This window comes from Oryctolagus cuniculus, chromosome 6 (assembly GCF_964237555.1).
Source record: "Oryctolagus cuniculus chromosome 6, mOryCun1.1, whole genome shotgun sequence".
NCBI classification, from domain to species: domain Eukaryota; kingdom Metazoa; phylum Chordata; class Mammalia; order Lagomorpha; family Leporidae; genus Oryctolagus; species Oryctolagus cuniculus.
In genome coordinates, this window is record NC_091437.1 from 94375790 (window position 1) to 94400806 (window position 25017).

The following is a 25017-nucleotide window of genomic DNA, read 5'->3' on the forward strand; positions in this document are numbered from 1 at the left end:
CCTGAAAATGTAGATCTTTTTCCTTAATTTTAGTAGAGTTAACATCTTTTCTGTAATTGTGTTGTTACAGAGGATCTTGATGATTTAAGAATGGAGGGAGTAACAACTCTGGTGCCTTCTGGGAGCAAATTTAACCCCGGCCGTCCTACTCATGCTGCTGAACCTCAGGCCAAGGTCACATTGAACATCTGTTCAAGGTGTGCCAGGTAAAAACACATAATAATATCACATAATAAAGTATACATAAAGATGATATTTATTTTTATTAAATTTAAGATTTTGATGCAAAGAATGTGGTCTTCTGTTTTCAGAAAATCTTTTCCTTCTTTTTATCTTTTACGCTAACATTGGCAAGGGAGTTAGTTATGCAGCCTATCCTTGTGCCCAATGCCTCCTTGGTCGATAATGAATCAAAGAGTTTAGATTGTCTTCATTTCACAGCTTGAGACTATTTTAAGTCTTTCTGGCTCTGAATGTCATTTGCTGTCTGCCCTTCTGTTTCCTTTCTAAAGAAGATTCAAGGGACTCTGACTGTTCAAAACCACTTTTAAAAGCACTTGCATAAAGGAAGAGTTTGCTCAGGTACAGTTTATGATCTAATATTATTAGCCTCTTAACCTGCCCCTCATCCTGTTGACCTCCTGGAAAGAATTTAATCAGCTTGATGCTTTTCAGTTTTGGCAGCTGGAAGCAATCTTTGCATGTACTGTATGTCGCCAGAGAAGTAGCTTATAGTTACTGCCAAGTCAGCTCCCGGTGCAGGTCTAGCAAAAACTCACCACATAGCTAGAATTCATTCTTTTGTAGGAACTAAATCTCATTTGCAAAGCGGCTTTTAAGTCTGTTTAAATGATGAAACAAGCCTTCTAACCCTTATGTAAATGGTTCAGATTAGCAAGAACAATGTACTGGCTGGCCAATTTTACCTCCTTTTCTTTATGTCTAGCTGTTCTATTGTACTGTTTGAGAGGGGATTACTGCTTGGAAATGGGGAGGGGAAAAGTGTAGGAAAATCAAATCAGGGTTTTGTGGCTTCTCCTCTTTTGCTTTACCCCTTTGGAATTTTTATTTTAATTGTCCCTGGCTTAGAAAATAGAAAGAATGCCTCTGAGAAAACCAAGGGATGTCATTGGAGGACATTAAGAGAAATGCCTTAGCACAATGCAAACACCAATGGAAACATTGCATCTGGCATGTAATATTTGGTGAATTGACTTTTTACTAGGACTGTGACGAAAGCTTCTAACATTTATGTGATAAGATTTGTACATCTTGAGTGTACAAAATCCTCTATGGAAGAGTTACTTGCCATTGTGTTTTATAGGGTATTTGAACATTTATAATTTGATTGAAAGACTGATGTTTGGTTCTTTCTATCATTTGTAGAAAATTGGAATATGAGGTTTTTGTGCTTTTTATTATTATTATTAAAGGGAAAGTCTATGTTTAACTGAATTATTGAGGATTTGAATTAGTACTGGACCAAACATACGTGCACATGTAGACATAAATTATCTCTAAGCTTCTCAGTGATACAGTTAGATGGTAAATCACTAGCTGCATTTAAGGTGAGTACTTAACTAAATTTACTCAAGAAATATCCAAACTGAATAATAACTGGTCACATATGAGTATATTACACTCTCATTCTGTACTGTTAAGTCCTTCCACTTTATCAGGGCCCTGTTATGTGGGGAGGGACCTTGAAATTGGGTCCTTTGTTGCAAGTCATGAAGCCAATAATGAAATTGCAGCTAAGTGAAATCGGAGAAGACTCCCTAAAATTTACACTAAAATGTGGCCCTTTAAAGTTCCCCAGAACGTTATCTGGGGTGCCACATGTGCTACCAGAATTTGGGGTGCCATACAATTTCACCATGGGCTTATTACTAAATCCCCAATATTAATAAGCCAGAGAGGGTTCTTGCCTAATGTTTAGAGAAGAATTCTAAATACCAGCACAGATAAATGAGGCAGTATGGTACATTTTAAGCTTTTATTTAGTGAGAAAGATGCATAGGAGAGTGAGAGCTTTGTTTAAGAGAAAGGGATGAATAGGGGTTCATACCGAGCACCAGGAACCAGCCACGTGGAAGAGCATCTAGGCCGGTATCTGGGCCAGGAAGCCTAGGGTGCAGGAGTCCACGGAAGAAGAGCAGGCCAGGCCACACTGTGTCCCAGGCTTTTAACCCACTTCCAAAGGGGAGTGGTTAATTAACCTGATTGGCTGGTGTGCATTCAGGTGTGGCCAGGTAGGGGGATGAGGCCACACAGGGGCTTGGTGAAGGTATCAGGTAGGGGCATGAGGTCACACAGGGGCGTGGCGAAGGCGTGATCTTCCAGTTCACAGATCTAATCAATATTAGCCTGTATGCCTGCCTACTTCATAAGCGCAAACTCTATTCAGTGACCAAAAGAATGAGAGACCAATAATGGACCAAAAGAATGACCAAAGAACGGAGAAGTATGAGCCTTGCTTGCAAGTCAACTTTCTGTTATACACCCCCAAAGTTGGTTTGAGTGACTGCTATAGAACTCACGAAACTGGATGTACCCACCAGAGAGCAAGCCAATTCCTGACACCAGGGTAGTGAAAGAAAGTAGGTATTTACTGCAAAGTGCAGATCAAAGAGCACAGCAGTTCTCACTTCATTCCTGGGTTCCTCAAGATGTTAGAAGTGAACGTTCTTACAGCTTGAATTTGGGATTGAGATATGCAAGTTCAGTATGTGTCCAGGTTCCTGGGTGTTCTTTGACCTTCCTTTGATTAGTCAGATATATGGAATTTTGAAGATGGCCGAGTGTATTCCAGTCAGTCCAGGGACTACATGCAGTCAGTAGTTACTTTTTGCTCAGGACTTGGAGTTTCTGGCAAAGACATCCCTTGAGACAACACTAAACATCAAGATGTTATCCATAAGGGAAATAAATGACCTCATGAAGTAATGAATAGGAAATTTGCAGGACTGGTTGCACCACTTCTTCAACTCAGTAACTTAACTGTGCAATCATAAAAGTAGGGCAAAGGAAATTTTAAGTTAAGAGAGGGAGTCTACGATAATGTGGGAGACTAGGACCTGATGCTGTTTAGTATCTGCACACACAGCACTGTAAGGAATTTGGTTTCATTCTCAACTTGCTGGGGGTTTAGGAATCATAGATATAGGGCAACAGAGATGAGGGCAAAAGGGCTAGTGTTGTGATAGAGCAGTAAATTTTCCTGCTATGCCAGTATCATATTATGGATGCCAGTTTGAGTCTAAGCTGCGCCACTTCAGTTCCAGCTCATGGCTAATGGCCTGGGAAAAACAGCAGCAGATGGTCCAAGTATTTGGGCCTCTGCCACCCATGTGGAAGGTCCAAATGAAGCTTCTAGTCCTAGCTTTGGCCAGGCCCAGCTCTGACTATTGAGGCCATGTGGGGAGTAAACCAGGGGATGGAAGATCTCTCTCTTTCTCACTCTCTCTTTCTGTAGCTCTGACTTGCAAATAAAGAAATATTTAAAAAAAGTAAATGAGGGCAAGGAATATGCTAATAAGTGGGAGGAATACTCACAGATTGGTCAGGGAAAGGTGTAATTTCTGGAATTGGAAAGCTGTCTTTTTGATACTTCTATGCTCTCTTTTGGTGTTTCTTGTTGTAATTATCAACTGTTCTTGTTCTTGTAAGAATGCCATTTAACATGGAAATTAGATTATAATGAAGCTTAAGGTCTTAAAAAGGTTACTGAAGCAGCCATATTGGATCTAGCTTCTACTGACCAGTTAGCCTAAGTCGGAGCTGTTGACTGCAGGGCATCCTATTTGCAAAGTGAAATAATGTTAAAGAGGGCTTAGTTAGCAGTGCCACTTACTATTCTAAACACATTGAATGTGTAAACTCTTTTAATTCTCATATAATTCTAGGAATTAGTTACTAGTATTATCCTCATTTTATAGATGAAGAAGCTGAGATATGTATTGCTTAAATAACTCATCTGAAGTAACAATACGTAGGTAGCAAACAAAGTTGAAAACAGGCAATGTGGGTTGACTGTGTGCTAGTCATGTCTGAAGGTGAACAGAGATCCAGAATCAATAAAATGAATGAAAGAGAAAGAGATATAAGTGCTTGAAAGGATGGGAGTTAGTGATTGCTTTGAAGGAGAATAAAGCAGTGTTGTACTTTTGAGAAGAAACGAGATATATGTTCATTCAGAGAAATTTAGTAAATAATATGGAAGGAGACTCTATTAGATGGTTCATTAAGAGCAGCTATTGTAGCTACATATTACTGTAGAAGAAACACTTAGAAGAGCCTGAGAGTTCACTGTATTTGCAACAATATGTTAGTCTGTTTTAAGCACACTAGTGGAAGGCATGAAATTCTTGGGTCAAAGACCAGGAACTTTATTATTCATAGCAATAGAAATAACCAGAACATGAGCATCATCCCTGGTTCCCTGAGCCACAGTGCTCACAGGGTGAGACTAATAGTGCAGTAAATTTCATTACATGAGAGAATCTCTGAGCTTGGGAAGTCTGAATATATTATCGTTATAATAGGCAGTCAGCATGCCCTGCTATTGCTGTGGTGTGGAAAGAGGAGCGTATTGCTCTGTCAAGGTTGTTTGCTATGGAAACATCCTTAAACAGATGATTGGAAATAAAGGTTGTCAAATTCCCTAACTGTGAGAGATTTATGGAGAATCGTCTCTCAGTACTACTTAGAATGGATTACTTTTAAATTGCATTGATTATCAAAGTTTTCTATCATTAATTCTCCAACACCAAGTTATGTCTTTGCCTTACCTCTCTTAGTTTTAAGTAAAACATTTAAGACTATGAGAATTATCCCTCCCAAGCCAGGGCTGAACAAGGTTCAGTTATAAACTAGAAGACTGTGGATAGTGTCTAGTTGGTTTTATGTCCACATGTTTTTAAATGTCACGAGATCACTATCTTGGACCATTTGTGCTGCTATAACAACAAAAATAAAAATAAACATGGTGGGTTACGAATGACAGACACTTATTTCTCACAGATCAGTTTCTGGAAAGTCTAAGATCCAGGGGTTGTCAGATGCAGTGTCTAGTGGATGGCCTTGCTTCCTCCTTGTAGGTAGGTGTCTGTCCTCACATTGTGAGGGGTTAGTTAGCTTTCTAGAAACTCTTTATAAGGGCACCAATCCCATTTGTGAGATTGTATCCTTGTAACCTAATCACCTTCATACGCCCCACCTCCTAATAGTCTCACTTGCGGTATTAGGATTCAACTTATGAATTTTGGGTGCAAGAGGCACAAACACTCCAATCATACCAATTAATTATCAATTTCATGTAAAAATTGGAATGTTTATCTCCTCTTAAAAATTAGCACAGCTGACAATATAGGCCTATACTGTGAAATGATTTCACAGTAGTAGCTTCCCTCACAGGACCATGAGGCCAGCAGTCTTGCTCAGGTGCACCTCAGTTTATCTGGACAATTTCACTCACTTACATTTCCTGTCTGAGGTTTGGAGACCTTTGTTGGTAACCTCTTCTTTGTAGAAATGCTGCTTAGGAGAAGGAACTTTTGCTCTGTACTCTGAGGTTTCAATAACTGAGTCTATGAAATAAAATGACAACAGGAAAAGATCAATAGGAGAAGAGGTATACAAGTTTATTATATGCACAGTGGCATCACAGGAAAGAAAAGTGAGTGCCTCCATACCCAGAGAGATTTAGGAGCTTTTATATCCACTTTACAGGGGGATGGGGCAAGTTAGGGGAAAGGAAATGATTTTGGGGAAAGAAGAATGGGCTTGTGGAAGAGTGACTGATGGTTTGTGGCCAAGTTGTCAAGGTCTGGGGTCAACTCCCAGTCTCCTCTCCTATGACATGAGTTGTTCTTCCCTGGTTGTTGAAACTCCTGAGCAGGGGTTGAAGACAATGGAGTTCCTTTTGAAGGCTCTGTTTCTACGAGTTCAGAGAAAGCTCTGCATTTGCTGAAGTACCTTCAGTTCCAAGTGATCAATTTATGAAATAGCATAATTAAGGGTGACATGTTCTGAACTCCTTCATCTGGAACTGTTGTTGGAATCTGTAATAGTAGCTATTCCGGTTTGTGTTTCGTGACCAAGAAGAATGAGGAGCACGGACAATGGAGAGTGATCAGGAAAGAAAGTCTATTAAGGGAAAAGAAAAAAGCACAAACAAAAGCAAAAGCTCCAACAAACACCAAAAGGGATCCCAGAAGAGATGTTCCACATGGGGAAGTTACCTTGGGGTTTACATCTTTTGAGTTAGGAATGTTTGTACATGGTTTTGCAAACCTATCAGTCAGTCACTGATGACTTTCTCAATGCTGGGAAGTCAGTACCTGGAACTGGATGGATCTGGCTGTAACTGCATCCTGTTCTATTTTCAGTTTCTCTACCTTGTTTACGAGTGGCATTTCATTCCAGGTATGTCCTTCTGTACGTGAGGCTTGCGTCTCCCTCTGTGCCAGGCTTGAGTCATGTGAGCCCTTAGTCCGAGATTGTCCAACTCAGACCTCAGCTAATTGCCTCTTGCCTCTATCAATACTTCAAGGATAAGCAGTGCCTTGGGAATGACCATAGAGGAAGGAAGTTGGGCAGGCCACTGGGAAAGACTAGTGCTAAGAAGATGCAGACAGGATCCTAGAGCATAAGGGTTCCAAATTCTGGGCAGAGTTGAAGCAAAGCGGGTTGTAGTCTCAAAACTCAGAGTATGCCAATCAGAAATCCAGTGCTGAGAGTGTACAGTAGTTTAAGTCATTGATACACCCATATCTCATATCAGAGCACTTGGTCAAGCCCCCCTTTCTGCTTCTGTACCTGTGAGACAGCAGATGATATGACCAAATTACTTAGGTTCCTGACACTCACATGGAAGACCTGGATGTATTTCCTCACTTCAAGGATCAGACTGGGCTAGCCAAAGTATTGCAAGAGTTAGAGGAGTGAGCCGATGGATAGAAGCTCTCTTTCTCTTTTTCTCCATCTCTCTGTTCAAATAAATGAACCAATAAATAAATATTTTTAAAAAGAAAGAAATACAATGCTACAGATTAGATCAACATGAAGAAAAATGATTTTTCATCTGGAGAAATGTGCCTTATTCCCATTTCTTTCTGTGGGCACCTGTACCCATCCAGAAAGAGACATGAGAGGATAATGCAGACTTCATAGTGGAAGCCCAGACTTTGGACCCGAGATCAGAATTTATTTCCAAATAACTTGGGGCTGGAGATGGTGTGGTGTTGTTGGGTAAGAAAATTTAGGATACAAATGTTAAATTAGATCCCTTTCCTTACTATCACCTGTCAAGACTTTTCAGCAAAAATAGAATATAAAGACAATCTGCTGTGAAGTTTGATGAAAGAGATTTAGCATTTGTACTCCAAACCAGCTGGGGTGTCATCTAGGGAAAAATTCTGGAGGTCTTCAGAGAATCTGCTTCTTTATCTGTGAAGCGCAGTTCACAGAATCCTGGAGGTAGCCTTCCATGGTGACTGTGAAGGCTGGGTGGGAGTTGGTGACAGTTACAGAGCAGGGCTCTCAAGGAACAGGCTTTCCTTTTTTCTTTCTCTCACTCACTGAGATAGTCATCATGTACATACTCAGAGGTGTAAAATTCTTCGGAATTTTGTCACCACCTTGAGAGGCTCCTATTAAAGTGCTAAGATGTGAAAGAAGAAAAAAGCCTCATTTTCCTGACATTGGAGAATTTTCTCCCAGCCTTAAACTTCTGAATGGTCAGGAGAGAAAATCTAGGTCCATCTTCTGGAATTTTTGGGTTTAATCAAATTCTAAAGTAGCAATATTTTTGTTTATTTGCTATTTTTTAGAATCATTTTTCCCATATAACTAGGGAGGCAAAACATTTTAAGTGGTTTAATAGATGTTTGTGAACTTGAAATAATTCTGTAACCCCAAGTTACTATAGATAACCTTCATGTAGAGTTAGTAAGATCCAACTGATGTTGACAGTTTCCACAAGAGCCCATTAGTGATTAATTTAGTATGTGGAGTACAGTCAAATTTTTTTTTTTTTTAAAGCAGAGTTGCAAACAGGTAGAAATAGAGAGAGAGAGAGAGAGAGAGATCTTCCTTCTACTTTTTTACTCCCCTGGGGATGGGCCAGGCTGAAGCCAGAAGCCAGGAGCTTCTTCCAGGTCTCCCATGTGGTTGCAACGACCCAAGCACTTGGACCATCTTCTACTGCTTTTCCAGGCACATTAGCAGAGAGCTGGCTAGGAAGTAAAACAGCCAGGACTTGAACCTGTGCCCATATGGTATTCCAGCTTTGTGGGTGGTGACTCAACCCTCTATGCCACAACACTGGTCCCTACAGTCAACGTTTTAGATTTTCATTTTTCTCAATCAATTCTCGAATACACTACCATCTGTGAGATACTTAAGGAGCTGTTGTGTCCCAGGGCACAACACCCCAAAGTATGTTGCTTTGGTGTCTGTGTAGTGTGAACTGTAGGAGACTGGAAGGGCCTCGAAAGCAAGGTCTTTCTCATCTTCTCCTGTCCTCCTATCTCCTGCCTCTTCTCCCATAACCTGTCAAAGAAACTAGAATTTTTCTTCCTGTCATTAGATCTTTGTTTCTGAAGTCTACCATGTCACTGAAATCTTTGATCAAATACATTTATCATGCTAACCCATCTTTTGTTATAGGAATGTCTGCCATGCCCTTTGTGATGGGGATTGAAAAGAATCTACCTTTCTGTCCTCACAGGGTCACATTGTTTAGAAGTGTGTTTGCACATGATATACCCGGATAATTACTGCTGCATTATTATTTATTATACTCACTATGTATCTGAAATTCTCTATGCTTTTATCAACATCTCCTTTTTCTCAAATCACCCTCCCTCCCCCCATCTTTGGGAATCGCCCTTCTATTCTATACTTCCATAAGTTTGACTTTTTTGAGATTCCACATATAAATGAAATCATATAGTGTTTGTCATTCTGTGCCTGATTTATTTTACTTAATATATATTTAAGAATCCTTCAGGTTCTTCCATGGTGTTGCAAATGGAAGGACTTCCTTCTTTTCTTAAAGGCTGAATAGTATATTTTTTGAATATGTGTGTGTGTATCTATATCTATCTATCTATCTATCTATCTATCTATCTATCTATCTATCTTCTTTATCCTTTCATTCCATAATGGGCATACAGATAGAGTGCTTTCAAAAATTAGCTCTTATGAGTAATGCTGCAGGGAATATGGGATTCAACATATCTCTTTGGCATACCGATTTATTGTAATTCTAAGCTTCTGCATAGCAAAATAAAGTGTAGAGACAATCCAAAGACTGGGAGAAAATATTTGCAAACTATACTACTGATGAGGCTAAATATAGAAGGAACTAAGTTAATCAATAGCAAAGAAATGAAGATTTCAGTAAAAAATGGGCACAGGACCTAAATAGACACAAATGGCCAACAGAAACATGGAAAATGCACATAATCACTAATTGTTAGGGGAATCCAAATTAAAACCAAATGAGAGATTACTCTATGCATATTGGAATGGCCATTATCAAAAAGATGAAAGATAGCAAGTGTTGGCAAGAGTGAGAAAAACAAGGAAAGCTTGTGCCCAGCTGATGGGGATGGAAATTAATATAGCCTTCAGGGAAAACACTGAGAGTTCTTCAGAAAATGGAAAATCAAATTACCATATGTTCCAGCAGTCTTGTGTCTGGCTATATATCCAAAGGAGCTGAAATCATTACGCCAAAGAGATATCTGCATAGAGTTCATGACATTCAGAACCTGACAGGAAGACACCATCAGTAATGAGCCTGGTATATTACTCCAAGAATAATCAAGGGATTGAGCTATGCATGACCACTGGAGATACTTTCACTTTTCAAAACATCAAGACAAGAGGCAGTCAGCTCACATTAAATTGTTTTGTAAAGTGTTATGTACAGCAAAGTGTCTTAGAAGATCAGGAATGTAAAAAAGTCTGATCAGCAGAGTTTGAGAAATAAGACTATAGGCATTTTTTTTTCATAAACATTTCACACATGGTTAGAAAACTGCAAATGGAAGATAACTGTGTTTTCCAGCTGGAAATGACCCTAGCATAGTGTTACTGTGATATCGCTTGATGACTTTAATCTGGTATGAACTCTGCTGCAATCTGTGTGATTTAAACCAAAAAGATGACATGGTTTAGCAAATAGAATAATGCATGGCTAAGAAGAGAATTGGACAATAAAACGCATAAACATTCTAAACCAGAACATATATTTTCCCCAATGCCTTAAAAGAAAGAATTTTACAGAAAATAGAAATATTAAGTAAATAAATAAGGCATTCCAGTGTGGGTTATATCAATTTCCTTATAATTGGCAGCTTTATTTGTTAAAGGTAGACTTTCAGTATGGTTAATGAGTGTGTTGGCTTGACTTTTAGGAGATTTCACCAATGCAGTCACAAATCTGTGAATGGTGTGGACAAGACAAATTTCTTTTGTTGCTTAGGAATCACACAAGGTCATATCAACTAAAAAGTAAAGTGTTACCAGGTCAATGATGAAAATTATCAGTGATCACCAGCAAAACTTAAGGTTTAGGAAAGTAGTTTTGCACAAAATCGTGAGTTTCACATTAAAGCTCTCTGTTAAATGTGTTAAATTTTTGTTTTAACATAGCAGTTAAGATACCAATAACAAGCAGACAAATGCTGAAACCAAGGCACCAAATTACTATTTCAGTGAAGTTTATAAGCCATTTTTCTGGAAAGACCACCCATTAATTCTGTCTACCCACTGCCATTCTTAGGAGTTAAATCTTGTTTTTGTGGACTTATGCCAGGGCATTCCGGGTGGTAAGATGCTATTTGCTTTTGATGGTGCAAGTGTTTGCATTCCTTCATGCTTAACATCAATAGTGCACAAAAAAAAAAGGAGCTGAAATCCATTTTAAAAGAAATTGGATTATAGAGAACATAACAATGATTCTGGCATGAGAATTCTAGGAGAGGTTTGTTTCCAAGCAGCCTGATGATTTTAACCCATTTCATCATTTCTGCTAAATATCATGGCATTTGAATATTAAGTCAACATACATGGTGACTTGATAAAGCAGAAGTCCATCATTGTTGGTGATAGCGTAGTGAAGAGAAGATGAATGCTAGACCTTGTAAACATGAACTAAATTCAAACTGTCTGCATTAGAATTTACTGCTTGACTCGAGAAAACCTAAACAGTTAATCATATATTATATTTCATTATGCTATTGTGTACCTTTTTCCCAGTTATTTTTATAAGGCTTAAATTCAAATAGTTTTTATTGGGAGGGAGATTGAACAAAAAAGATAAAACAAAATAGAGAAGAGTAAAAATGTTTTTAGCATCACTTGTTTAAATTTTTCATGAAGTAGAACTACTGATCCTCCAGGAATAAAGGGCTCCTTCTGAGGCATGTAGGCAATGTGTCACCTGCTACTGTGACTCAAGTGACAGAAACATTTAATTTGAATCAAAATGCATTTATCTAGCATTCATTCTGTGACAGACACTGTGATAATCCCTAAACACAAAAATTAACACCCCTGACTACTAGGAAGGAATAGTCTACATGGAAATAGACTTATAAACAAGTGAGCATATATGGAAATGTAGACCTCAGACCTTCCCATGTGCTTCTAAAATGGAGAAAACACCTAGAACATACAGAGATTTATGAAAATGTCAACAAATAAGATGATACCCAAGGAACCGGCATATTGTAAAAGTTAATTCTTACTCTCCTAACTTCGGCCAGGGAAATCTGGGTCCAATTCTGTGATGTCATAGGGTTAGGGGAAATATTGTTGCCAAGATAAAATTCATATTTGAGTGAGTCAATATAAAGATATTTATGGTATGTCTTATTAGATCAGTTGTGATGAAGAATACAGATAGAAATAAGAAAGGCAACTTTAAATTTAGTGTATAGACAAAGTGCAGCAGTGAGTATACCCAATTCTATGGTTATTTTAGAAAAAGTTATTGCTGGGAGGCAAGGGATAAATTTTTTGATCCAATCACCCCATTCTATTACTGGAGTCCCTAAAGGAATCCATGAAATAATTACTAGATTATCTACAGGCGCAACATTTCTTTGAGCCCACTGACCTCACCTCCAGCTTGTTTTCCTTCATTGTTTTTTAAAAGATTTATTTTGTTCCTTCAAAAGGCTGAGTGACTAAGAAAAACAGAAATCTTCCATCCAATGGTTCACTCCTGTATTGGTTGCAACAGCCCTAGCCGAGCCAGGCTGAAGCCAGGAGCTAGGAATTCCATCAGTTTCCCATGTGAGTAGCAAGAGTGCAAGTCCTTGTACTATCTTCTGCTGCCTTCCCAAGAGTACTAGCGGGGTGTGCTCTGATACAGGTTGCTGGTGTCACAGGCAGTGGCTTAACCTGCTTGTGCCACAACATCAGCTCCTTTATTGTTGCAAAAGTAAGCTGAGTCATATTTATTTGACTAAGGCCCCTTCCCCACACTGGTCAGAAGCATTGACTCTTGCTTACCTTACCATAGGGTGTTGTGGCTTCCCACCTTCCCATCCCACATCATTTTGTCCCATTATCCCCTTGCTCCTGCCCACCTATCACAGTGGTCCTTGAGCTCTTCCTCTAACACATTAGATTCATTCTAGTCTTGCTTTTCTTCAGCACTTGGGTTTTCCTCTAACTGAAGAAGGATCTCTACAGATGTTTGTGTGGTCTGCTCCATCATTTCAGCTGTCTCTTCCTCAGAAAGGCCTTTCCAGATCTCTAATTGTGTCTTTCATTATTTATCTCACTACTTGTTCCTGTGTCACCCCTGTTAGAGTACCTGTAAGTAACAGAGAAAGGAATTTTTTTTTAAACTTTTATTTAATGAATATAAATTTCCAAAGTACGGCTTATGGATTACAATGGCTTCCCCCCCAAAACGTCCCTCCCACCCGCAACCCTCCCCTTTCCCACTCCCTCTCCCCTTCCATTCACATGAGGATTCATTTTCAGTTCTCTTTATATACAGAAGATCAGTTTAGCATACATTAAGTAAAGATTTCAACAGTTTGCTCCCACATAGAAACATAAAGTGAAAAATAATAGATGATTTTTTAAATGATGATGAAATCAGATCAGACCTATTGTCATGTTTAATCCCAGTGAGAGTCAAGTTGGGAATTGATAATTTCTTTTTTTTTTTTTTTTTTTTTTTACAGAAGATCAGTTTAGTATACATTAAGTAAAGATTTCAACAGTTTGCACCCCCATAGAAACACAAAGTGAAATATATTGCATTAAATCTCAATGTACAGCACATTAAGGACAGAGATCCTACATGAAGAGTAAGTGCACAGTGACTCCTGTTGTTGACTTTACCAATTGACACTCCTGTTTATGGCATCAGTAATCTCCCTATGCACCAGTCATGAGTTTCCAAGGCTATGGAAGCCCCTTGAGTTCTCCGACTCTTATCTTGTTTAGACAAGGTCATAGTCAAAGTGGAGGTTCTCTCCTCCCTTCAGAGAAAGGTACCTCCTTCTTTGAAGACCTGTTCTTTCCACTGGGATCTCACTCACAGAGATCTTTCATTTAGTATTTTTTTTTTCCAGAGTGTCTTGGCTTTCCATGCCTGAAATACTCTCATGGGCTTTTCAGCCAGATTGGAATGCCTTTAGGGCTGATTCTGAGGCCAGAGTGCTGTTTAGGAGAAAGGAATTTAATCAGGAAGTCTTGCTCTGCGGTAGAAGCTTTTCCCCCTCTGTTGCTAACAGTGATGAAAGGGGGAGTGAGGAGTTTGAGGAGGTCAAGAAGGGAAGGTGGCTGTGTGACATGTGGCTCTCATAATCAGCAAAATATGATAAATTTCTCCATAATAGGTTGCCCTTGATACACACAAAGGGACTTAAAGTTCATGGAAAGTGGAACTCAAAGATGAATTTACTGTCATGCAAATATATTTTTGAAATTCACATAGATACCATGAAACTTTTGAAGATCCCTCATAGAATCAAATAATAATGTCAAAATTATATGCCTTTGGTGTATTACTTAATGTTTCCCAAATGCTTTTATGCTTGAAAAGTAAAAGCAAACTCCATGGAGATATTTTTTACCTTCTCTTTTTAAAATGAATCAAATCAAATAAAAATTAATGCTTCTCAAATTAGACATCCTCTGATTTGATTTCCAAACCTCTTATTTCAGTTTTAAGAAATAACTTGTTAAACAGAAGTTTAATGTCAACAGTTCAGTTATTATCTCAGTGGTTAGAGATTCTTTTCTGCTCTGTACCAGATTTTCCTGCTGAGTTAAGTCTAGTAGCAGCTGTTGTTACAGCAACGTGGTTCAGTTAAATCATTTTTGGAATGGCTACCTTTTGCATGCAGCCTTAGTACTAACACAGAGCAAAGTGAAAAGTAGGGGCTTATGTAAATTGTAGATCGTAATCCAGACATGATAAAGACTTTTATGACTATGGTTCAAAAATTGGTCAAATATTCTGTGTTCTAGAGCCATTCAAAATTGTTATTTCTTTCATTCTTTAATTTGTTTGAAAGTCCGACAGATGGGTCAGTGAATTGGGGGTTGGAGAGAGATACAGAGACAGAGATTTTCCTTGTTCATTTCCCAAATGCCCACAACACCCAGGGCTGGGCCAGGTTGAAGCCAGGAACTGGGCTCTCAGTCCAGGTCTCCAGTGTGGCTGGAAGGAGTCCAGGTACTTGAGCCATCACTCCTGCCTCATAGGGTATACATTTGCAGGAAATTGGACTCAGGAGCAGGATCTGGGGTCCAAGCCCAGAGACTCAAATGGGTAATGTGGGCATCTCAAGTGGTATCTCAACTACTATGCCACATGCTCATCAAATTGGTTTTCATGAGGGGTGAGGGGAACCATGTCTTGAACGTCTCTACAAGGAGATCTCCTAAGGATCTCTTATCTTACAGACTCTGTGTAACCAAGTGCCAGCGAAGCAGACTGACTGCCAAGTGTGGCTGTTGAGAATTAGCACTGACTTTGGATTCAAATAAGCTTCTTAGTACAGTCATACAGAACAGAAAAAAGTATGATTTATACTTGGATAAGAATAATAAAAACATTGAGAACTCTGGCCTCACAGACTCTGTACGACAGTCACTTAGATGACTGTTGTCAGTTTTACCAAGTCATATAGAATATTATTTTTGGAACTCAGATTTTGTTTAAAAGGGTATTTATAAGATTCAGACAAAATTATGGTTTAGAATCGATTTAAGAGTATAGGTTCTGGTTGCTGTTAAAGTTTTAGAAATGGGACTAGCAGTCTGGCTCCATTAGATGGTAAAGAGCTTAAAATTGATTTGTGTGAAGAGGAACAAAGACCGATCTTGATCTAGCAAGGTGTATTGATCTCTCTGATAACCACCCATTTCTCAAGTGCTTTAAGAAAGGGTAACACGAAGGACTTGAAAGAGTTGTAACTCTGAATATTTTGCTTTGTGCTTCTTGATAGCAAAAAGAGAGATAAACAAAGAACTATGGTATATACAAATTTAAAACATGGATAGAAATAAAAATAACATATTTGAGAAGTTTGGAAACAGGTCTACGTTTCAAAAAGAAAATGTACATTCCAATACCTTATCAGTATTTAGTGGAAAATCAGAACCTGTACTCAAACATTGTTTTTCCAAAAATCATAAGAAAAAAAGGGGGGGGGGGGCTGGTTCTGTGGTGGAGTGGGTAAAGCCACTGCCTGCAATGCCAGCATCCCATATGGGTCACGGTTTTAAGTCCCGGCTGCTCCACTTGGTATTTAGCTCTCTGCTATGACCTGGGAAAGCAATAGAAGATGATCCAAGTCCTTGGGCCCCTGTTCCCATGTGAGAAACTTGGAAGAAGCTCCAGGTTCCTGGCTTTGGATCAGCCCAACTCTGGCCATTGAGGCCATTTGGGGAGTGAACCAGTAGATGGAAGACCTCTCTCTCTGTCTCCCTTTCTCTCTCTCTCCCTTTCTCTCTCTCTCTCTCCCTTTCTCTCTCTCAGCCTCTGCCTCTCTGTAACTCTGCTTTCAAATAAATAAATACATCTTTTAAAAAAGGAAAAAAAAGAAATGTGATAGGGAGAAGACGATAAAAATGTTACATTTATTATTTTTTGATACCTGGCTTTTGGGGATATCTTTCATCTTAGTGATTTTCTGTTGCCATATCAAAATACTGGAGGATGGGTAATTTATAAAGGAAGAGTTTTATTTTGACTCATGGACCTGTAAATACAAGAACGTGGTGCCAGCATCTGGCTTCTGCTTAGGACCTCCTGCTGTGCCATATCATAGCAGGTGCGCTGAAAGGAAGCAGGCACATAAGACTAAATGCCACAGGGACTGAGGAGAGGCGGCAGACTTGGTTTCTAGTAACCCACGCTTGTGGCAGCGACATTCATATGAATGTGGCACCCCTGTCATTTAATTACCACGTAAGAGTGCCACCACCTCTCAAAACTGTTATGGTGGGAATTAAATTTCAACTTGAGCTTTGGCAGGGACAAACCATATCCAAATCACAACATTTTTCATATTCAAATTCTGAAAATAATTGGAAGAGTTAGAAATGGAGCAACCGGGTCCTCTTGCATAAATCAGAATCTAGCTGACTGTAGTTGTGTTAAGTGAAGTCCCAGATGGTAACGGCCAACAAGGAGTTGCATTGTGCTTACTTTAAAACTGTTTTGAAGCTTGGCTAATGCTTTAAAAGCTACTTTTAAAACAAAAACATATAAAAACAGTAGTGGTATATTTAACAATCAAAGGAGGTTTACTTTTCTTGTTTCTCTTTCTGGTTCTTTCATCTCCTTCGTTTGTTCAACTTCTCTTTTCTTTCACCACCTGAATCCAACCTCGTTTGACCAACTGGAACCTGTTTATTTAAAAATGTTCTGTGAACTCATAAAATTATAGCTTGCAGTGGGACTTTCCTCTTAGACCCAAAGTATGTCGCTGTTGCCCAGAACATGTATGCTTCAAAGTAAAACTAAAGTATAATATATTCAGCCCTGAAAACAATAAGGATTGGAAATTACCTAAATGCTTTTGGGGTAAGAGGAGACAGACATTTTCTGTCACAGATGGTAAATCTTTAATGGGCATAAATAATGAGGATTTAGGAGTCAGTCTGAGTGGACACTGGGATCCTACCAAACTCCAAATGTAAGATATATTCATAAATTCCGTAAGGAACATATTGCTCTGAATGACAATCTAGTCCACAAAGTTTCTAGTCAATTTTTCTTTCTCCAGTCACTGTCTTACATCTTGCTAAACTTGCCTAATAGCATGAAAAGGCAAAACTGATTGTGACTGATTAATTGACTGACTTCAGTTTCTGATGTTATGTATAATTTCTGAGAATGAGTTTACAAATTAGAATAATACTTATCCTTTGGTATTGTAAAGCAATAGTAGTAAGAATCATGCTAATAAACATGTAAATCCAGTGCATTTATTTAAATTCCTCTAGAAATTTTTTTCTAGCAGTATAGAAATATTTTGAAAAGAAGAATATTATATGTTTCTTCATTTTTATAAAGAATTACTTTATTTATTTGAAAGAGTTAGAGAGAGAGGTAGAGCCGGAGAGAGAGAGGTCTTCCATCCACTGGTTCACTCCCCAAATGAGCGCAACAGCCAGAGCTGAACTGATCTGAAGCCAGGAGTCAGGAGCCTCTTCTGGATCTCACACATGGGTGCAGTGGCTGAAGGAGTTGGGTCATCTTCTACTGTTTTCCCAGGCTATAGCAGAGAGCTGGATCGGAAGTGGAGCACCCAGGACTTGAACCCACGCCCATGTGGGATGCCAACGCTACAGGCTGGGGCTTTAACCTGCTGTACCACAGTGTCGCCCCCCCAGGACATTTCTTTTTTAATCATTTATTTGTTATTTAACTTAAATGCTCTAAGCAATATATCAGCTCAATAAACATACAGAAAAACACATTTATAAATTTGATGGGAAGAGTTAGTCCAAATATACTTTTACAGTAAAATACAAAAAGCTTATTTATTTTCTTTTATTTATTTTAATGAAAAGTAAATCTGAAACATTTTTGCATAGCAGTTAAGATGTTGCTTGGGGCACCCACAGAGTGCCTGGGTTCAAGTCTATCTCTATTCATTATTCCAGCTTCCTACTAATGCACACCCTGGGAAGCAGCAGGTGTTGGCTCAGGTAATTGAGTTTGTAACATACACATAAGAGACTTGGATCAAATTCCCAGCATCTGGTTTGACCTTACCAAACCACCAGGTGCTGTGGGCATTTGGGGGAGTGAACCAGCAGATGGAACATCTTACTGTCTTTCTCATTATCTGCCCATCTGTCCTTCAAATGAACAAAATAAAAAAGTAAAAATTTCTCTCTCCCTCTTATTCTGTAACTCTGACTTTCAAAATAAATAAATAAATACTTAAAATTATAATAATAATAAGGGGTTCAGCATTGTGATTTAGTGGGTATAGTTGCTGCCTGTGGCGCTGGCATCGCATATGGGTTCTGGTTTCAGTTCTGGCCACTGCACTCCCTATTCTTCTCCCTCTAGAGGTCTGCAAAAAGTGGTGGAAGATGGCCTAAGTGTCTGGATCCTGAGAAGTCTGGATGAAGCTCCTGGCACTTGGCTTCTGCCCAGTTCAGTCTTGGCCATGATAGCTATCTGGGGAATGAACCAGCAGATGGAAGATCTCTCTCTCTTTTCTATCCCTCTCCCTCTGTAACTCTGACTTTCAAAATAAATCATATATCTTTTTTAAAAAGTAAAATATTTAAAAGAAATAATATATATAATGTATGTATACATAATGTGTGTATGTATAATAAAAAGACAATATTAAATTTAGTAAAATAATTGGTTAACATTTAGAATGATTACTGTATTATTTTATATTTATATACTATAATTCATAAATATACAGCAGACCAAATAAGAATGTGATCTCTGCATAAATAATTGTGCACATTAAAATATCCTTTTAGTGAATCTCAAAATCATTAGAAATTTGTACCAGTTGTTTTATCACTGCCACATTTCCTAACCAAGAATAACTTTAAGCAAGTTATTTTCTTAAAAGATTTATGTATTTGAAAGTCAGAATTACACAGAGAGAGAGGAGAGGCAGAGAGAGAGAGAGAGAGAGAGAGAGAGAGAGAGGTCTTCCATCTTATGGTTCACTCCGCAATTGGCCAAAACGGCTGGAGCTGAAGCCAAGATCCAGGAGCCAGGAGTTTCCTCCAGGTCTCCCACGTGGGTGCAGGGGCCCAAGGACTTAGACCATCCTCCACTGCTTTCCCAGGCCACAGCAGAGAGCTGGATCGGAAGTGGAGCAGCCGGGTCTTGAACCCACGCCCATATGGGATGCTGGCACTTCAGGCTAGGGCATTAACCTGCTGCATCAGAGTGCTGGCCTCTAAGCAAGTTATTAAGACACTTTTCTGGGAGCAGAAAATGATCTGGGGCCGGTGCCGTGGCTCACTAGGCTAATCCTCTGCCTTGCGGCACCGGCACACCGGGTTCTAGTCCCGGTCGGGGTGCCGGATTCTGTCCCAGTTGCCCCTCTTCCAGGCCAGCTCTCTGCTGTGGCCAGGGAGTGCAGTGGAGGATGGCCCAGGTGCTTGGGCCCTGCACCCCATGGGAGACCAGGAGAAGTACCTGACTCCTGCCATCGGATCAGCACGGTTCGCCAGCCGCAGCGCGCCAGCCGTGGCTGCCATTGGAGGCAGCCATTGGAGGGTGAACCAACGGCAAAAGGAAGACCTTTCTCTCTGTCTCTCTCTCTCACTGTCCACTCTGCCTGTAAAAAAAATTAAAAAAAAAAAAAAAGAAAGAAAAGATCTGAAAGTGTTGGGAGAATCCATGGATGAATTCAATATACATGCTATGCTTAAACCAATTGTTATCTCAAACTTTCCTTTTTCTCTATCATTTATTCTTTTATTTTTTGACAACCAGAGCTTCAATTCATTACTATGCCATCAAGGCTCATCATACTTAATTATAAAGGCATACAAATAAAATTTAATAAGCTTTTATATTCTCATTGTGAAATGACCCAAATTAAGGGAAGGGAGGGGAGATAAAGGATGTAGAAATTCAGTCTAAAGTACGTTTACCAAGTGACATTTCCTGAGATTCAAAAGTCATGACTGCCAAGTGAAAATTTCTACTGAGTGGATTTTGACAAATGGAGCAAATCAATGACTTTACATGTAATATTGAAACATTTCAAATTTATGAATATGAATTTGGAAATGTCCTTAAAAAGTAGGCTGAAAGTTTCTTTGGCTCCATAGCATTTTTTTTTATTTTGACAGGTAAAGTTACAGACAGTGAGAGAGAGACAGAGAGAAAGGTCTTCCTTCTGTTGGTTTATTCCCCAAAGGGCTGCCATGACCAGAGCTGCCTTGATCTGAAGTCAGGAGCCAGGTGCTTCCTCCTGGTCTCCCATGCGGGTGCATGGGCCCAATCACTTGGGCCATCCTCCACTGCTTTCCTGGGCCACAGCTGAGAGCTAGACTGGAAGAGGAGCAACCGGGATTAGAACCCGGCGCCCTTATGGGATGTTGGCGCCGCAGGTGGAGGATTACGCAAGTGAGTCACGGCACCGACCCCACTTCCATAGCATTTTTAAGATTGATTAATTTGAAAAACAGAGTTAGAGAGAGAGAGACCTTTTATCAGCTTGCTCACTCCCCAAATGACTACAATGGCTGGAGCTGGGCCAGGCTGAAGTCAGGAGCCAGGAACTTCATCTGGGTCTCCCATGTGGGTATCAGGGACCATAGTACTTGGGCCATCTTCCAATGCTTTCCCAGGCCATCAGCAGGGAACTGGATTGGAAGCGAAGCAGTCAAGACTTGAACTGGTATCCATATGGGATGCCAGCTTTGCAGGCGATGGCTTAACCCACTGTGCCATAATGCTGGCCCCTCAATGGCATTTTTGAAAAGATTTATTTATTTGAAGACAGAGTTTATTTGAAGACAGAGTGAGATAATGAGAAAGGAAGAGAGGAAAGAGAGGAAGGAGAGGGAAAGGGAGAAGGAGAGAGGATGCTTTCATCTGCTGGTTCCTTCTTGAAATGCTTGTAATAGCCAGGGCCAGGCCGGGCCAGGAGTCAAGAACCGCAATCGAGTCTCTCACTTGTGCAAAGGTAACCTGAGTACTTGAGCTGTCATTTGTCATTTGCTGTCATTTGCTGCCTCTCAGACATGTTAACAGCCAGGAAGCACAGTAGCGTGGACTTGAACACCAAGGACTCTGATACGGGATGCAGGTATCCCACGTGGGGATTTACCTTCTGTGCAGTAAGGTTTGCCTCCTCCTGCAGAACATATTGAACACACGGTTAGGATGTACCACATGTGAACCAAACACCACGCTGGGTGCGTTCTGAGATCCATTGTCTCCATTCATCAACAACTCTTCCAAGGGGGTGTCTCTCAGCCTTATTTTGCTAAGATGAGAACTGAGATTCAGAGAGGCTGAGTGAACTTCTTAAGGCAAAACTTCTATGTGGCACAGGTAGAATTTGAACCCGGCTTCATCTGATTCCAAGGCCTTGGTTTTTGTTCGTACTCAATGCTGTCAACTAACTTGAAAGCAGTCAAACTGCTGTTCCTGTTTTGGAAATTGATACATTTTTCAAATAACTTATTAATAATACTTAATCTATTTTGGGAATAAAGAGCCCATATGGTAGAGTCAAGCCTATTATTCATAAGACATTGAAAGTTTATTTGTCAAGCTGTAGAAGTTTAAGCTAAGCAAATATTCATACACTTTTGTTTATACAAGGCTACTTCAAAAAGTTAGTAGATTTGGAATCAAAAGATAAGTTTATTTGGTGACAAAAATTTTTGAAATTATGCATAGATTTTTCTATCGCATGCATTCTCCACAGAGTTTTTGAACACCTCTCATATAATCTAGGTGAAATAATTACATTATCTATTTTTTATAGTTTATTTCTTTTTTTAAAGATATATTTATTTATTTGAAGGTCAGAGTTACACAGAGAAAGAAGGAGTGGTAGAGAGAGAAAGAGAGGTCTCCCATCCATTCATTCACTCCCCAACTGGTTGCAATGGCCAGAGCTGGGCTGATCCAAAGCCAGGAACCAAGAGCTTCTTCTGTGTCTCCCACACAGGTGCAGGGGCCTAAGAACTTGGGTCATCTTCCACTGCTCTCTCAAGCCATAGCAGAGAGCTGGATCAGAAGTGGAGCAGCTGGGACTCAAACCAGCACCCATATGGGATGCCAGCACTGCAGGCAGCGGCTTTCCTGCTACACCACAGTGCCGGCCCCTATAGTTTAATTCTTATTTCCTTTGTTTTATAGTTTAGATGTGTACAAGAAATTTGGAATCTATTTAGAGGAGGAAAAATTTCATCACTACCTTCTGAGGATTTTTTGACTGGGCTTGAGAAGTAAACTCTTTAAGATATTAATAGGAGAACAGTATTTAAATTTATTCAGAAGCAGTTTAATATGACACAGGAGCCCTTGTAAGGAGATGAAGGCCCCAAAGAAGTGGCAAAACCTAAATGTTCTTACATTAGGTTAATCGAAAAGAGGCAATTGTGTGTGTGAAAGTAACTGTGGGGAGGCTGAGGGAAGATAAGAAATATTTTAACGAGATCTGTTTGTACAGAATTCTCCTGGACTCAAACTCCCATTCTTGATGATAAGAACATTTCTTTCGTTCTGGTGCAGGAGGACGTTTTCCTTATGGACATTTTATCTGCTATTTTCAGGAAGAAAAGGAGAGGGCGCGCTCAACATTCTATTCTAAAAAATATGCTCCCTCATTTTTCAAGTGCTTCAGCTTTAAATATTCCATATGTCAAAGTGGCATATTTTGGGGTGAACTCTTCTTCCACTCTTCACACTGTAGTAATAACAAATAATTTCAAACTGAGAAATAGGTTATTTAAATATCTTTTTTCTAGTTATGTTTCAAGATAAAATTATTCACTTGCTTTGTGGAAAGAAAACACTAGAAGCATTGTAGATTTTAAAAACTGTCTTAATTATAGCTATTTCCTTTTTTTTTTAAGATTGATTTATTTATTTGAAAGGTAGAGTTACAGAGAGGCAGAGGTAAAGAAGGGGGAGGCCTTCCATCCACTGATTCATTCACCAAATGGCTACAATGGACAGAGATTTGCCTATCTGAATCCAGGATCTGGAGCTACTTCTTGGTTTCTCACATGGGTGCTGGGGCCCAACAGCTTGGGCCATCTTCTACTGCTTTCCCCAGACCATAGCGGAGAGCTGGATCAGAAGTGGAGCAGCTGGAACTTGAACAGGTGCCCATATGAAATGCTAGCATTGCAGGAGGTGGCTTTACCCACTACCCCACAGTGCCAACACCAGCTATTACTTTCACTCATTTAAGACAAATAAGCTAGAGGCCGGCACGCTTGCTCTCTCTCTCTGCCTCTCCTTCTCTCTCTGTGTAGCCCTGACTTTCAAATAAATAAATAAATCTTAAAAAAAAAGACAAATAAGCCTTGCTTCTAATTCTTACTGCGTTTATATAAAGTTCAAATTCTAGTTAAGTTTGTTCTCACAAGGCATTAGCTTGTCAACAAAATCAGTGAGAAGTAAAATCCAGTTCTTGTTTTGTTTTTAACAGTAAACATGTCCTCTTTTTTTAATATTTATTTAATTTGAAAGTCAGAGTTACACAAAAAGAGGAGAGGCAGAGAGAGAGAGAGGTCTTCCATCTGCTGTCGGAGCTGTGCCGATCTGTAGCCAGGAGCCAGAGGCTTCCTCCAGGTCTCCCACTCAGGTGCACGGGCTCAAGGACTTGGGCCATCTTCTACTGCTTTCCAAGGCCATAGCAGAGTGTTGGATCCGAAGCGGAGGAGCAGCTGGGTCGCGAACTGGCATCTATAAGGGATGCTGGCACTGCTCGCAGTGGCTTAACCTGCTATGCCACGGTGCCAGCCCCAATATGTCCTCTTTCAAACCCCTCTTTAAGGAACTCCAATCTCAACCCAATGTAGGTTGTCTAAGCCATCTTGGTTTCAGCAAAAAGTGAAGATTATAAGAGTTTGGGTTATGTTATATATGTGCTAAGAATTTTACAGGACAAAGTTGAACAACTCTAGGGATAAAATACAAGGAGGCACTTCTTTTAGTGAGTGTAGATTCAGAGAAATAATTCAAGTGCACAAAACTGAAAAATGTCAATGAGCATTGGCTATAAAAATGGGCAAAAACCATTCATATTTGTGATATCAGAAATGCTGAAGATGATCTAAGTGTTTAGAAGCTGGATCTCATTGCTTCTTGGCCTTTTCACTAAGATCAAGTGTAGAAGCTGGATCTCAGGGTAGGGTAACTTGGTAGATAATGAGTGGACCTTGTCCATTTTGAAAGATTGAATGGATAAAGAGCAGGAGAGAAAGAACCATGAGAGGGCAGAGAACTTTTCTTGGGCACGTGTACTGGCTTGGACAACTGCCTAGGACATGGATTCAAGAAGAATCAACAGAAACCATAAGTGAGGAACAACTAGATTGTGGTAGAGGGGAAGATTAATAATAACTTTTTTCTTCAGTGAATGATACTTATTTGGAATGGATCCCTATTATAAAAAAAAAAAACTGTGGTTTATTATTAGTATATAATTTCATATATACATGGGAGACTCCCCCAGGGAATGGGTAGTTCTCAAGAGATGAATTGGAATTCCAGCTTATTCAGAATTTTCAATAAAGAATAGTACATTTTTGGATAAGACAAAGAAAAAGGTCAGCAACTTGTGGGAAGGCAAATAAATGCAGAGAAAGACTAGTTAGTGTGACTGTCAGTGCAGATTCCTTGGTATCATCTCCAGAAGATAGAAGGTCTGAAGTTTTCTTCAGTGGCTAACCTACCTAGTGTGGTGGGTGGGGGTGGTCAGTACACGTTTTGTCTTTGTAAATCTGTGTCCTATTTTTAGGTAAGCAGAGGGAGGGCACAGAGCGCTCCTGTAT

At 39.6% G+C, this 25017-nt stretch overlaps 1 protein-coding gene across 1 annotated transcript in view; it reads left to right on the top strand.

Moving 5' to 3' along the window:
* Nucleotides 1-25017, top strand: part of C6H8orf34 (chromosome 6 C8orf34 homolog) — a 491602-nt gene that overhangs the window by 318380 nt on the left and 148205 nt on the right. The window contains 1 exon segment of the mRNA XM_002710514.5: nt 71-206. Within this exon segment, the coding sequence (XP_002710560.2) occupies nt 71-206 (136 nt within the window).